Source organism: Gouania willdenowi, chromosome 9 (genome assembly GCF_900634775.1).
Source record: "Gouania willdenowi chromosome 9, fGouWil2.1, whole genome shotgun sequence".
In the NCBI taxonomy this organism is placed as follows: domain Eukaryota; kingdom Metazoa; phylum Chordata; class Actinopteri; order Blenniiformes; family Gobiesocidae; genus Gouania; species Gouania willdenowi.
The window spans coordinates 17,663,038-17,678,492 of record NC_041052.1 but is presented as its reverse complement, the minus strand read 5'-3'; the positions used below and the strand labels follow the sequence as shown (position 1 = coordinate 17,678,492).

At 38.0% G+C, this 15,455-nt stretch overlaps 1 protein-coding gene across 3 annotated transcripts in view; it reads left to right on the top strand.

Annotated features, from left to right (window-relative positions):
• LOC114469265 (collagen type IV alpha-3-binding protein-like) overlaps positions 1 to 14,299 on the top strand; it is a 42,026-nt gene extending 27,727 nt beyond the window's left edge. For 2 of the 3 annotated variants that reach the window (XM_028456581.1, XM_028456584.1), the window contains 11 exons: positions 3,522 to 3,614; positions 3,731 to 3,817; positions 3,951 to 4,040; positions 4,300 to 4,377; positions 5,021 to 5,116; positions 7,138 to 7,270; positions 7,359 to 7,429; positions 7,496 to 7,624; positions 10,841 to 10,970; positions 11,049 to 11,186; positions 13,062 to 14,299. In XM_028456581.1, coding sequence (XP_028312382.1) covers positions 3,522 to 3,614; positions 3,731 to 3,817; positions 3,951 to 4,040; positions 4,300 to 4,377; positions 5,021 to 5,116; positions 7,138 to 7,270; positions 7,359 to 7,429; positions 7,496 to 7,624; positions 10,841 to 10,970; positions 11,049 to 11,176 — 1,035 coding nt within the window. In that variant the 3' untranslated portion in view covers positions 11,177 to 11,186; positions 13,062 to 14,299. The remainder of the gene's footprint in view (positions 1 to 3,521; positions 3,615 to 3,730; positions 3,818 to 3,950; positions 4,041 to 4,299; positions 4,378 to 5,020; positions 5,117 to 7,137; positions 7,271 to 7,358; positions 7,430 to 7,495; positions 7,625 to 10,840; positions 10,971 to 11,048; positions 11,187 to 13,061) is intronic. The other variant, XM_028456583.1, reaches the window with a different exon arrangement.
• Positions 14,300 to 15,455: the final 1,156 nt, after the last annotated feature.

Sequence of the window (15,455 nt, the reverse complement as noted above, 5' to 3'; positions counted from 1 at the left end):
AAAGCACTTTGTGCCGGTTTGTCTGTGTGCCTGCTTGTTTTCATGGGAAAAATCGCTGCCTGTTGTAAATACAAACCATTTAAACCAATCTAATATTAAAGTTTAATAAATAAAAAAAAAAGACAGTGGGATCAGACTACAGGTCTAACAGGCATGGTATCTGAGCCACTTGTATCAGATGGACTAGTAACTTTGGATTGGGCCCAAGTCAATGAAGCTCTGTGTTGTTATGTTTGTGCCTCAGTGTGATTGATTCTTCCTTAACACTTTTTTTTTTTTCATGGATCACTCACTGATATCCAGTGATCTGTGCTTTTAAAGATGACGCTGTGCTTGTTACGATTCTTACCAGCTCAGCTGAAGCTGTCAAACCAGTTTTTTCCCTTTTCCCTCCTCCTTTTTCTTCTGTGTGTAAAGGTGTGTTGCCCAACCCTGAAAGTTCCAATGCAAGGAAGTATTCTCAGTCAGGCCGGCTACTTCATTGGAACTACCTCAATCTTATCAATGTTTGATTAGCTCAGTAAAGATTAGCTGCCCATGTGGAGTAAGGAAACGGGGAAAGCTACAGAGTCGAAGGAACCAGGTTTAACAACTCAGACTTTGTACCAACAGCGCTGTGGAAAATGAATGCTCGGACTTCTCGGTACAGTTTACGGAAGTCAAAGAAGACCAAGGAGGAGAAACTGAAGTACCAGACACAAAAATGGATACCTCTACAGAGCGACAGCCAGCTGTTTACTGTACGTGTCTGTCTGTCTGTCTGTGTGTCTGAGTTGGGGTGATACACAGCTGACAGCAGGATATTCTCCTGTTTACTTAGTGAAGAGTGTAGTTGGTCTAATTCTTTCTCTATGTTTGACTTCCAGTGTCTTTCCTTTGTTGTTTTTATGGTTGGTTGTTTTTGGTCACCTGTTAAAGTGAATCACCTTTAGCCTTTACGTTAGCTTAGATTAGGTACTTGCAGTAAAAATAAGATGTTAAACTGTTCAGGTGCAGAGTGGTGTCAGCAGAGCAGGAAGTGAATGGCAGAATGCTTAATTTGTTTGATTTATTTGTGTTTTTCTTTTAAAAAGCCAAAAAGGCTCGCTTCCTCTCTCTACATTTTTAGAATAACAGGTGAAAAAATAAAATAGTAAGTGGGAAACTGAAAGATAAATGCTTCTCATTTGCATTGTGTTGCATACCTGTTCTGCCCTTTCGTGTGTTGTGTTGGTATTGGCCCCAGGGATGAATTATTAAATATCTTTTTATCTTGCAGTGCTGCCAATTTGCACCAAAGACAACATTGTTCTGTCCATCTCGTTTGAATCACAGATATTTCCCACAAAGTAAATGTTCTTTTATCTCTGAGCATTCAGGGTGTGTTGCTTCTTTCAAAGCATGTGTAATCAGGTGCGTTGGCATCATGTTGCAGGCTTAGGGTAGAGGACTATGCTCATTGAGCAAAAATCTAATCATAAAACTCAGCCACTAAGGTTTGATGGCTGATTAGTCACTAACTATTGAAACCACTAGTCAACACGTGAATCTATTCTGTGAAGGATAATGTTGAATGTCGTTAAACTTGGTTACATGGGTTTTATTTGAAAATAAGGCTAAATCAAAGCTCCAGAAATTGGATTTAAAAAGCTTTTTCTAATATTATGCTGCATTGGTGAAGCAAAAGAAAGGGACCAACTTTGTGGTAATTCTCAATCTCTAGAATAACACAATTTTAGCAATTGTTTTCAGGGCTAACAAATTACTACAATGTGAATTCGGGTTAAAATATGAGAGATTAAATATGTTGTATAAAGCATTTATTTCTAGAAACAATAATTCGATATGAACAAACACGGACATTTCTCTGGCGGTAAATCATAAAGCTTTGCACATCACACATAAAATTTGACCTTTTTTAAGTCTGCTTCTTACCTACGTGCATGGTGTAGTTTAGGGTCAAGACAGAACTGTGTAACTATAGGTCAGATAAATGTTGAGTGTCACAGATTCCAATATTTTTCCAACATCAGTGTTGACCAACTAAGACATATTTCTAAAAGCTTTTCTTAATCTTTCGGCAAATGCCATCTCATGGCCCTTTAGCAGCGTGTTCTTGGCCAACCAAGGGCTGCAGATCACATGTTGGGAACCGTGTAACGTTGCAGGGATAGAAACTTTCTTTCTTTTTGATTTCTGCATGTTTTGGACATAAGTTTGCATCTTGAATGCAGGAAAGAAGCAGCTGCAAGCTAGACAGCTGCCGACACACTGCAGGTGGCTAGTTAGCATGCTAGTAACCAAAGATGCTCCGTAGTCACATGTCTGATGGCTACCTCCTCAAACATCAGCACATTAACAGAGCAGTCCCATGTTCGTTAGCCCTCTCTTTACTTGATTCAGAGTGAGACAATCCATGGGTTTAGATTCAGGGAGTAACGTACTGTCGTCATGTTTACATGTGGGGGATAGGAAAGCAGAGGGCGTAGGTCTCACTATGTTTAATGAAACACATCTGCTGACTCGTTGACTGCCAAATAAGCGCACACGTCTTCAACAGCTACACACAGTAATGCTCAACATTTCAGCGCATCAAAAGTATTTAGTTATGATAGTGCAACACTGTGTAATCACACGTTAGTTCCTTTGCCAAAAACATAGTCTAATGTGTTTGTGCCTTGTTAGAGCCTTAAATGTAGCAACAACCTGAAATGTAACCAGAGCTAAATTGTGATAAAGAAAAATGTAACAACTTAAATTTACAAGTTTTCAGTTTTTACATGACCAAAATATTACAAGTTGTTACATTTTAGGAAATGTTTTTACATTTTGGGTTTAGCTTCTTATTAAATTATTGACCATGTGTAACATTTTGGGTTTTTTCATTTTTTATTACATTTCGGGCTCAGCTCTTTTGTTACATTATTGTTTAATTATTGACCAGTTAATACATTTAGTATTTTATTACATTTTTTTTTTTTTTATAACAATTTCGGGTCGAGTAACATTTCGTGCTCGAACAAACCTCTCATTACAAACTTCACTTAGAAAATCCGGACTTATTTGTTGGGGTGTCCCAATCTGATATTGATATCGGACAGATATCGGATTCGATTTTTTTTTTTTTTTTTTTTTTTTGCAATTTATTTTATTCAATTGTAGAATACTGTAGATATTATGTTGAAGGTTAAAATATATGTAACCAATTGGTTGATAATGAATGGGTCAGTTTTTTTCATACCGACTGTTGCTGACTATTGTTCTCTGAGTAACATCACTTGATCAAGCCTTTTCTAACATTCCACACTACAAAATAAGTCATAAAAGTATGTATGATTCATGCTGATATTGGATCAATATTGGTATCGGCAGATATACAATGCTGCAATATCGGTATAATATCGGGAATGAAAAAGTTGTATCGGAACATCTCTACTTATTTGTAAGATTTAATGATGTAGCGACGTAAGGCTGAATAACGTAGCGCTTCCTCTGTATATCTGAAACATTGCTTTTCCTTTTAAATCTCTTTGCATGTGCAGGAGTTGGAGAAGAGGAGGAGAGTGGAAGACGCCTACAAGTCTGCTGTGTATGAACTGAAGAAAAAAACACATTATGGAGGCCCAGATTATGAGGTAGGAAAAGGAAATATTTATTATTTTTTTTGCTTTCTTTTCCATCTAAATGATGTTTCTGGACATTTGAAGCTTATTCAACATCTTGAAATTTCAATGCTGTCGTCCCCACACAGGAAGGACCCAACAGTCTTATTAATGAAGATGAATTCTTTGATGCAGTGGAAGCTGCTCTGGACAGACAAGACAAGATAGAGGAGCAGGTATGACGATCTGAACAATAGAAATTTTCTTTACAGCTGCGCTCCATTTGGATATTTGTAACATTTCCCACTATTAGTGACATGCGGTTTTATTATTATCTTCTTCTAATGAAGTTGTTTTTGTGTCCCTCAGTGCCAGTCAGAGAAGGTTAGGATACCTCGACTATCCGTTTCTCCTGGAGATGTCTATTCCACCATTGGCACACACCGCTTTGCCTCTAAGGTGTGCAGACACTTTGGTTTTCAAACCTCCTTTTTGTTTTAATCCACAACTAAAGATTTGTCAGTCATTCTACAACCAGTGTGACCAGTCTGTAAAGCTGTGAGGAACTGATGCCTCAATAGCGCGTCTTTATAATGTGTCCACGCCTCATCTCGGTTGTGTTTTTAACGCCTGAATCGAATGAAAAAGCTGCTTTCCTCTGACCCGCTGCGTCGGTGCCTGTTTTTGCTTCTCTTTCCTCGCTTCCTCCGCTGTGCAGTCCCACAGTCATTGTTCTTCCTTGTCCTCCATCGAACTAGTCAGCGCTTCAGATGACATTCACAGATTCAGCACTCAGGTACTGTGGAGCACATTAAAGAGGAGTACTGTGTGCTCTGTGTTGCCAGAGAGAGCATGAGATAGCACGAGAATGTCCACTAACCCTCTGCCTCATAGTCCAGGAAACATTTCACACACTTTGAAAGAATATGAGAACCTAGGTTTTTGTTTAAAGCTACTTTATGTGATGATTTACCTCGATGAAGACCTGGCACTTCCTGAAGTTAACACTGCATCATTTGTGTCGTATTAGCCTAATGTTGCATGACATCTAGAGACGTATTATAATCTGAGTTTTATTTGTTAGGTCTCTTCTTATTCCTCCACAGCATGAATCCAGAGTGGCTCTGCCAACGCATGTTGGGATGTTTGGAGTGAGATTAAGTAGTTTCTGCTTCATTACTGGTGTATTTGCTCCACAAATATCTAAAATTCCTCAAAGTGAAAGACTTTTCCTATGTGGGCAGGTTTGCACCATACGGTGAACTATAATGTTCACCTGGTACAACAATCGTATCAGTGATAAAATTAGTTTGTTCTTAGTAAAGCAATGATCACCTCAAATTCCCAACATCCCAAAATGCAAACATTTCCCTTTGTAAATGTCAACAGAAGAATAGGATAAATCTTATGTTTGAAAACTATATCTTTGCTTGTTTTAGGTGGAGGAGATGGTGCAGAAACATATGACGTACTCGCTCCAGGATGTGGGTGGGGATGCAAACTGGCAGCTGGTCATAGAAGAAGGAGAGATGAAGGTGAGCACTGAAACAGTTATCAGTCTCACCTGTAGAGCTGGCAACTTTGGTCGTTTAGTCAACTAATTGGTCGATGTCGTCGTGGTCGACCAGCAATGGTATCAGTTTCAATATCGTTTTTAAAAAAAAAAAGAAAAGCAATGCACGTACATAGGTGATAAGAATTAAATATCAAATATAATTTATGTAATGCTTAAACATGATTCTATGTCCAGCAACAGCTGTGTGAGTGAGTGCTGGCTGCAAAAAAAATATTTTTTCTGCACAAGAACATGGATTATTAATTATATTTGGTACATGGATTATGTAAATGGATCCACTGCGGGTGCACTGCGCACCTGTGTTTATTTAACTTGCTGGTTTCCCTGTGTGCTGATCTGATGTTGACATTAACAGATGTCTGCTAATAAAAGCAGGCTTACCACTAAAACAAACATAAAAATGTTTCATTTGTATGAGGAAAAAAATAGGTTTTAATTGTTGGTTTCAGGTCGGGCTCTGATTTAAATACCTAATGTCTGTCACCTGTAGGTTTCCCTTTTGCTTTGTCGGGTTCTGGTCAAAGCTTGAATAAGGTTCATATCATAAATTATCTGTGTTTAAAAGCAAATCGGCACCACAAAAAGCCTAAACAAAACATTTCTCTCTTTTTCTTTCTCCTTGTCCTCCTCTGCACCTGCTCATTCATTCTCCTTTTTTTTCTCTCCATTTTCTGTTGTTTTCCTTAGAAGGAAAATGTTCTACTTTAAAGAAGAAACAAATATGTCATCTAGCACATTGAGTCACCTTGTGGTTAATACAAATGAACGTGCTTTGCCTAAAACTAAACAATGAAATGCCTCATTTAGAAAACTCCCAGTGTTTTGTGTTTGCTCTGTAATTAGCTCGCTCTTTTTCAAAACACAACTTTTGTAATGCATACAAACAGCTCATCTCTGCAACGCTAACGGCAATACTTTGTGCCATTTTGTCCATTTGAGTATTTTGAAATCTTTATGTATTCTTAGGGCTGGGTATCGCCGATATATCACGATATATATTTTATTTAAATGTTTCATTTATTTAGGTTTTTCATGATAACAATATCACGATACGGCAATAATTAATATATCACAGGAAATTTTGTCCACGATACATCATAATATCTGTGACTGATTCAGAATTTAAAGAATAAGGAATAAATTCAGAATTTATCTACTGCACTGAATCCATTTCACAGGAATTACAAAACATTGTCAATCAATTTCACATGAATGACAGCCAAGTAAAACCGTGTATACTGCACAGTGGCTCTTCTCACACACACACACACACAGAATAAATCCAGTAATAAATCCACTTTTTTTTTTCATCATGTCTTGTATGTTGCGGGTCCTTAAAAAGTCTAAAAAGGTATTTAACTCATGAATCTAACAATAGGGCCTAAATTGTCATTATAATGTCTTAAATTTTAATACGTTTAGTCTGATTTTATGATTGTAGTTAGTCTCACATTTTGTTTTATTTTTTAATTTATAATTTACTGTAACATTGTGCAAACACAACAGAGCAACCAACTACAGTTACGTGGTTGCTGCGGGACTCTATGCAGATGCGTGTCATGCTTGTAGCAACTTTCAACAACATGGGGAAATATAAACAAAGATTTTCCATAATGGCTTTTATGTTTTGTAATTTTGTTGTTTTTATAGATTTCTGGCAATTTTTGTAGTCATCGTGTGCGTTTTTTAGAGTGATTTTGTTTATTGTTGATGTTGAATTGATGATGTGTTTTTTTTTCCCCAATTGTGTTTATTGTGACCTTAATCTTAAATTTAATTTCAAATGGCATTAAAAAGTCTTGAATTTAATTTGGCTGAAGCTGTAGGAACCCTGCATTACTTTTGGGTGGTTTTATGAGTGTGGACAGTAATCAAAGGTTTCAGTGATAGTCTCTTGCTCTTAGGATTGTTTAGTCACATCGACACCTATGAGGGTGTATTTGTGAGGCTGAGAGTGTGTGTCTGTGTGTTGTGTTGCAGGTGTACAGGAGGGAGGTGGAGGAGAATGGCATCGTCCTGGATCCTCTTAAAGCCACACACGCAGTGAAGGGAGTGACGGGACACGAGGTCTGTCACTATTTTTGGGACACGGCTGTCCGAATGGACTGGGAGAGTAAGTTCACCCTTACCCAGTGCACGTACACAAACCCATTCGCTCTCCTTCCCTGCACACTCACCAGCTCCGCCCCTTTCTCCCACAGCCACTATAGAAAACTTCAACGTTGTGGAAACTCTTTCAGACACTGCCATCATTGTTTACCAAACACACAAGGTGAGCGTTTGTCAGCGAGACGCTCCTGGTGAGGTAATGTGCTGAGGCGGTTGCTTTGTGTTTCAGAGAGTGTGGCCGGCCTCACAGAGAGATGTTCTCTATCTGTCCGCCATCAGGAAGATTCTTGCAACCAATGAAAACGATCCCGACACGTGGCTGGTCTGCAACTTCTCAGTGGATCACGACAATGCTCAAGTAAGAATGCATTATTTCTAACGATGAAACTGTTTGTTTTTTGTGCTACTTTCTGATAGTTTAGTGTAACTGTGAGAATCTGATGAATTAAATGTCCTTTCTTGCTTCCCAACGATCAAAAAGAGTTTCACTGTAATTTCGCTGCAGTTGGGTTTTTTTTTTTTTTTTTTTTTTTTTACAGTGTAGCAGCAACTGATTGAGACCGATAGTTTGTCTATTGTAGGGCTGCAGAAATTGAATATTTTGGTGATCTAGTAATCGTAAAAAATATGCATCAAAGCTCCATTTTAAATATATGACATAAAATAATTAAGATCACCAATTATTACAAACCAGTTTGTTTCCTTTTAAAGAACATTTATTTTTAAAGTAGAAAAAATATGTCATGGTTTCATTCATTCAGACAACTTTTTTTCCAAGAGGTTTACTTTGAAAGTTACTTTAATCTCCTGACATGTTTTAACTGCCAAACTGTCAGTCTTCCTCAGGCATCTGATTGCCTTGATATGTTCTTATGAGACAGGGAGCAGGAGTGTGTGATTTTCCCGATCGTTGTACTCGGCTCCATCTCAAGTGCAGAGTCCGAATGTGCGCAGCTCACGATTCATATTCACCCAATATACGGACCGACACTCTAACACGATCTGACTGCTCTCATTGTACGTTCATACACGACACGTTGGGGTCTTGTTTCCGGAAATGCAACGTACAAATTAGAAGAACAAGAAGAACCCAGAAGTGGAGAGACACTCGCAAATCTCAGCAAAAAGAGCTTTAAAAAAGAAAAGACGGTGATGTGATGGACCAGAAACTCGCTGGACAGACGTGGACAGTACGGTCCATCAGTTTTATAGCGGTCCTACGGTGTTTACGCATGTGCAGTGTGAGAGTTTAAGGTAAGCCGGTCCATGGCACTGCTTCAACTTTGAGATACCCTCACGAGGAGCGACCAGGATTTATAACATGTTTGATTTCCTTACGACCATACGATTACTGATCGGGAGCTGGTCGTGAGGTGTGAATCGCTTCTCGTGACCCCATGTCTACTACACCATGTCTACTACACCATGTCTACTACACCATGTCTACTGCACCATGTCTACTGCACCTTGTCTACTGCACCTTGTCTACTGCACCATGTCTACTGCACCATGTCTACTGCACCATGTCTACTGCACCATGTCTACTGCACCATGTCTACTGCACCATGTCTATTGCACCATGTCTACTGCACCATGTCTACTGCACCATGTCTACTACACACAATGCATGACACGATTTAACCGAGACTCGGACCGATTCCCAAAAAAAATAAATCGTCTCAAAATGGGCCAAACATTGCACAGTGTATGCCTGCCTTTTTGAAGGACTCGTGAGTATACATAGAAGCACTTGGTGGATGCCTCTGAGGAAGAATGACAGTTGGCAGTTGAAACATGTCAGGAGATTAAAGTAAATTTCATAGTAAATGTACTGAAAAAAAGTTGTCTGAATAAATTAAACCATAAAATGTTTCAAAAAAGAAGACAAAAGGAACTTGCTGGAATTAAAGTAGAAAAAGAATAAACATGCATGTTTGTCATGAACAGATTCCACAGATGACAAATGAAGGCATGGCTTTTTTTTTTTTTTTTTGGTAATTGAGGAATCATTGCAGCCCTAGTCTATTCTACTCATTGCCACGCAGTTAAAAAAAAAAAAAAAAAAAAAGCACGCACACTTACATTATCATAGAAACAATTTATTGATCCTCAGAAAATATTTTATGAAAATGCTGCAGTCAAACACTTTGTTGGCACTAAATCACATTTGTTTATCACTAAAAATACAGAAATATGTACAACACCTCCGTTGCTCATTTGCCCAAGGAGATGGGTATGTAGAGGGAGAACATGCAAACAGCTGCTGACCTTTGTGCTAACCACTGTGAGTGTCTAGGGCCCTAACAAAAGTGGTTTGTATTATGTAACTAAACCAGCTTTGAGAGGCTAGTTATGTAACAATGCTGTGTGTATGAGTGAAGCTTCTCTTCTCAACAAAAGTCTAAATGATTGTATTCATACATGGAAAATCCACCCATTAGAAGTATTTTGCAGCTCATTTCAGGTTTTTTCCTGATGGTGAGCATTTTGGTTAAAGGTTTTTGGTTCCTAGAAAGTCAATCATTGGGTATTTCTAATGCACTGGTTCTCAAACTTTTTTGGCTTTTCTCTTATTCCTGAATCCAAGTTCCCCCTTTGTCCGACTCCAACATTTTGCTCAGAATAATATGAAAAATAACTATAGAGCATAATGATGGAATGAATGAGTGATAACACATTTTAAAGAATCTCATTGTGTAAATAAGTGAAATTAAACCATATTTAGCGCCTCCTGAATAGATCTATTACTATAGATTTTTTTATCATGTCCCATCATCTCCCGCCTGGTGTAACCGAGCCTGACTCTTGTATTTTCAGTTCATGTTTTATTAAAAATCATGTCCGTCACATGTGTCAAACTCATGGCCCGGGGACCAAATCTCTCCCTTTGAAGCATCCAATTTGGCCCATAAGAGACAGTAAAAATGACAGAGAAAACATAAATAATTGTGTAAATAAAACTCAACAGTATTTGCAGGTGCTGACAGTTTTCCAGGGGCTTATATCACATGATTGCAGTCATTTTTCATGTTTCATGTAGAGTGAAGATCCTGTTGGGACTGATATCTGTCTCTATAATGTTGAAATTACTCGTGGTCCTGCATAAAATCTGTGGCCCACTTGAGATCAAACTGCTCCATATTTGGCCCCTGAACTAAAATGATTTATTAACATTATTATAATGATTATCATTTTTAACTAAAAATAAAGATGATAAAATTTTTTGTGATTTAATTTGTCAATTTTCCACTATTTCTCTCTCTCTGTCAAGTACCCCCTCTTGTGCCATTGCGTACCGGCATTTGGGAAACACTGGTCTAAGGGCTAAAACATTGTGTTTAAAGGTCAAAAAGTGTTTAAAACTAAAAGCCAAGCTTTATGCATTAGTGTATTATTAAAGGAGGATAAAAATGAGTATCAATCAGCTACTTTTCCCAGGTTAATAGCAAAAAAAGATATTTTAAGGCAATGTTGTTAACGCTTTGGAGGTACTTCCTACGTCCAATAAGACTTTGAAGAGAACTCACTGTCTGTCCTCATAATTTTTCTTGACATTTTTCTTTCTTCTTTTCAGCCCACAAACCGCTGTGTTCGTGCCAAAATCAATGTTGCCATGATCTGCCAAACCCTGGTCAGCCCACCAGAGGGAGACAAAGAGATCAACAGAGACAACATCCTGTGTAAAATCACCTACGTTGCCAACGGTGAGTGAACACGCTGCTCATCCTCGTGTTGTCTCTGATGGTTCACTGAGTTCACCAACTTCTTCTGTGGTACTGCAGTGAATCCTGGAGGTTGGGCTCCAGCCTCAGTCCTCCGAGCCGTGGCCAAGCGAGAGTATCCAAAGTTCCTCAAACGCTTCACCTCCTACGTCCAGGACAAAACAGCGGGGAAGCCCATCCTCTTCTGAGAGTGAGGAGGTGAGCCACGCAGCCAGGGTCGGGTCAATTACATTAATCAAATACAATTATGTCTTCAATTATCCATGTTCAATTACAACTTGATTATGATTACTGTGACCATCGTTTTTTTCCAATTACAATTTAAGATACAATTATTGTTTCCTGTAACTCATTCACAATTACATTCTGAATTACTAAACTTCAATTACAAATGATCACAATTACTGAGGCTTTCATAAATAACCCCATAAAATGCAACCTTCCTCTTGTTTTAGCTTTTATGTTTGACCATTTGTTGTAAATCAGCTGTTAAATACACTAAAAAAATATTTGTTTTGTCATCTCTTGTTTACATTGTTAGACTTCCTAATCAATTAAAATATTGATATTAACATGTTTGGTATCAGTATATCCCTCAATCATTTTTTATTTTTTTTTTTTTTATGGTAAAATGTTTGCCAAGAGAACTGACAGGCAGTGGAAAAGTTTATATGATACATATTTTAATAATTAAATATGTATGTGTAAGCAGTAGAACTGTAACATGGTTCCCCAGGTTTGTGTTTAATTATATTGTACATGGCAATTTTTATGACAATTGCAATATATATTATCTGAACTCAATTACAATTCAATTATGATTACAACAGCAACAGATTTTTTCCAATTACGATTTTAATTATAATCACATCATAATTGTAATTAATTGAGCCTTTTTTGTGTCAGTATATCCCATGGTTTATATGATACATATTTTATTTATTAACTACATATGTGTGTAATTCATAGAACTGTAACATGGTTCCACAGATTTGCGTTACAGATAATTGATGCATGGATGGATGTTTTTTATAGAAATTGCATTCCATTTACAATTAGAAAGTCAATTATCTGAACTCAACTACAATTCAATTATGATTACAAAATCTGCGTACCGTTTTTTCTTTGGTTATTGCGTTTTAAAACCAAATCAAAATAACAAATAAACGGTGTGATTATGTGGTTTTATTGACCTAAAACCAAAACAGAAACATCAAAAACCAGACGAGCAGCGTTTTACTGTTTTTAAAATAAAATCTTGTTCTGTTTGTGTGATATTAAGATATTTAAGGGAAACTAGGACAAGTGCTTCATGTTTTAAGCTCACCACACAGAGGGGACCCACAGATGGGACTTTTTCTCCCTGACAAAAAAGGTGCACATCAATAATATCTTTTTTTAAATGGCTATTACGTGAAAGATATACATAATGTGATTAAAGGAACCAGAGGTGGTATAATGAATCTACTGGTACTCCTCCTTTCTTGAGATCAACTTCTGTGTGTGTTGACGGCTGCCGTTCGTGGTTAGCGGTATTATAACGTGCAAAATAAATGTTTTTACTGGACTCAAAAAAGCTGTGTAATTGTTTTTGCAAAAGTGTCAAATCGTAGAAATTTTAACATCTATTATAACATCACTTCCCACCGACCAGCCACACAGTCGATCGTCAGTCACCTGTTTATTTGGATACTATTTGGTCGTAACCCCATAAAACAAAACTTCAACTAGAGCAGCAGCAGCTTTTTACTAGCTGAAGCATCCACAGACTGCATGAAAACAGGAGCAGGACCATAAAACTGTCAAAATAAATCAGTCCTATTGTGCACAGAGACCTGGTCCAGGACCTGTGGAGGGACACCAGGTGCAGTGGACTTCAGGTCTCACTCTGATATATCTGATATTTGTTATTTTGATTTGGTTTTATGACAGAATAACCAAAGAACGAGCGGTACACAGATTTTACATCAGCAACTGATTTTTTACAATTATAAATACGGCATATTTGTAATTAATTATCAATTACATGATTACAATTGTAATTGACCCCAACCCTGTTGTGTTTTTCTACAGGTATCCACCTCACTTCCACCGTATCAGCTGCTGGAGACATAGTGTTGTCCTCACCATAATCTCCATGAGCTCTAGATCTTTGGTCGTCAGACACAGTGTTTTTGGTTTTTTTTACCCCCACACACACAGACATTAGATCATCAGCATGTCTCCAGAGATGCTTTTAGGGCTTAAACACACCGAGGCTCAGCTCAGCCCCACCCTCCGGGCTGTGTTTGTATGTAAATTCAACCGTTTCCTACAGTTGTTTGCTTCTTTTGTAAATTGATTTGTACATTTCTAATGATTACACACTTGATGACTTTTTTTCCCAAGTTGGTTTTGATCAGTAGTGTCACAGCAGCTGCTTGTGTGTCCCACAGCAGAGGAACGTAGATAATGGCAGTGAGGGAGGCGCTCTGATGAGCTTCCCTCCATGTTGCCTTCTCCTCTCCTTCCTGTGACCACTCTGAGTCTGATGGAGCGTCAGAGCCTCCAGCACGGACCTGCTTTATATTTGTAGATTGTTATTATTGAGCATCACAGACACAGCGTATTGTACAGTAACAGTTTTCAGTTTCAGTTTGTTTACCAATGAAAGAAATGTGAATCGACTGTTAAACACTTGAATTGGATGACAGTGACGGGGCAGGAAAACACAGGAGCACACAGTAACTTTAAAGGACATTTTTCTGTCAAAGATAACTTCACTCGCTTTGTACTGCTGAGGTTTTCGTTGTAAAATGTTTATTTGGATAGAATCTCAGTCACGCTCCAACATTAGGTCTCACCCACCACACTCCAGTGTCGTCCTGTTCTCTCACTGACTGACTACCCCCATAAACCCCCCAGAAGGCCTTAGTCACCAGGATCAGCTCTGAGATGTCCTGGTTTCCTTTACTGTAAACCACCAGATGTGCATTTCTCACACTGACACAGAGCAGGGGGGCGCAGGGTCTGCATTTCACTTCAGCTTACCTCAACTTTTCCTTCACCTCTTGTTTAAAACCATCACAACGTGGAGATTTGAAGTCACGTGACACAGATGAACAACGGAGTCGAAGGTCAAAGAAGGATCTGGATCCGTTTAGAGTAATCAGAGAGGTTCAACAGAAGAATGGATTTAGTGTTTTTAGTTTTGATTCTGTCCATCATCTACAAACCTTGTATATTTCTAAGTTGTGCATCAGAAGTGTTATTTGCACTAAATGTTATACCATTTGAAAATTTCTTGTAAATTAAAATTATTATGCAGCAGATGTGCCTGGGTGTGCTGTTTAGATTTATTTAACGATTTCTTCATACCTGTCACCAGACAGGCTCAACTGATTACACAATATGCACAACTATAACATCACATTTCACTCTCACCTTAAAACAGTCGACTCTTCCCTACCCCTTCCATTGTCCTACCCTGACTCCATCTTCCCTGTTCCCTTCCCCCTCACCGAGGTGTAACACTGCCCTCTCTTTTTATATCCTCCCTTTAATAGTGTTTCTTACCTTTCCTCAGGGAGGGCTGGTGATGGTCACAATTATGCAATAAAATAAATTAATTTATTTAATTGCAATAACAAAACATGCATTTCTGTCTTAAAAAGATTGCACTTCATGTAGTGTTGATCTTTGACAGCATGTGCAGACAAGGCAAAAAAAAAAAAATAAAATAAATTTATTTAACGAACAATGTGAACACTTGCTGTGGACTTTTTTATCCACCCTCTAGTTTGATCAATTGTTTTTACAAAAAAACAGTTTTCAGTAGCATTTAATGTTTGAATGATAAATAAAGACCCTGCAATAATGTACACATTGCTGTGGAAACCTCACACTTTAATAATCGAAAACTAAAAAGTAATTCAACATTTTTTTTTTTTTGTCGTAATTACTATAAAAATGTATTTTAAACTGAGGATACACCAAATAAAGATTTAATTTCATGAGATGAATGTGGAGAATTCTTAGATAAAAATCTCTATTAATCAAAGACAAATAACTTGTATGAAATTGTCAATAAATCCCATAAACTTCTAGGAAAATAATGTGTTTGACTAAAAGTGAAATAGTTTAAATCAAAGATTCATGAATGCAACTATGGTTCTATGAATCCCGAATGACTGTCAGAGGCAGTGGTTTAAGCACTGAATATTCGCCTTCACAAATTTGTGCAGTGCGAGTATGTATACTAACAATGGATGACCTGAAGAAAGCTTATATTTTCCGGTGTTACTCCAGGGCACTTTCTTACAGAAAGCTGTGTTTGGCCACAGAGTGACTCCTGAGCCACCCGAATTCCACCTCAGACGTGTCGCTTATTGGCAAGGTGTGCAGCTCACTGACACGCTTCGCAGAGAAAATGGCCAGAAGGAGTGAAGTCTAGGCTAACCCACTTCAGTGCTGCTTGTGCCAAGGGCT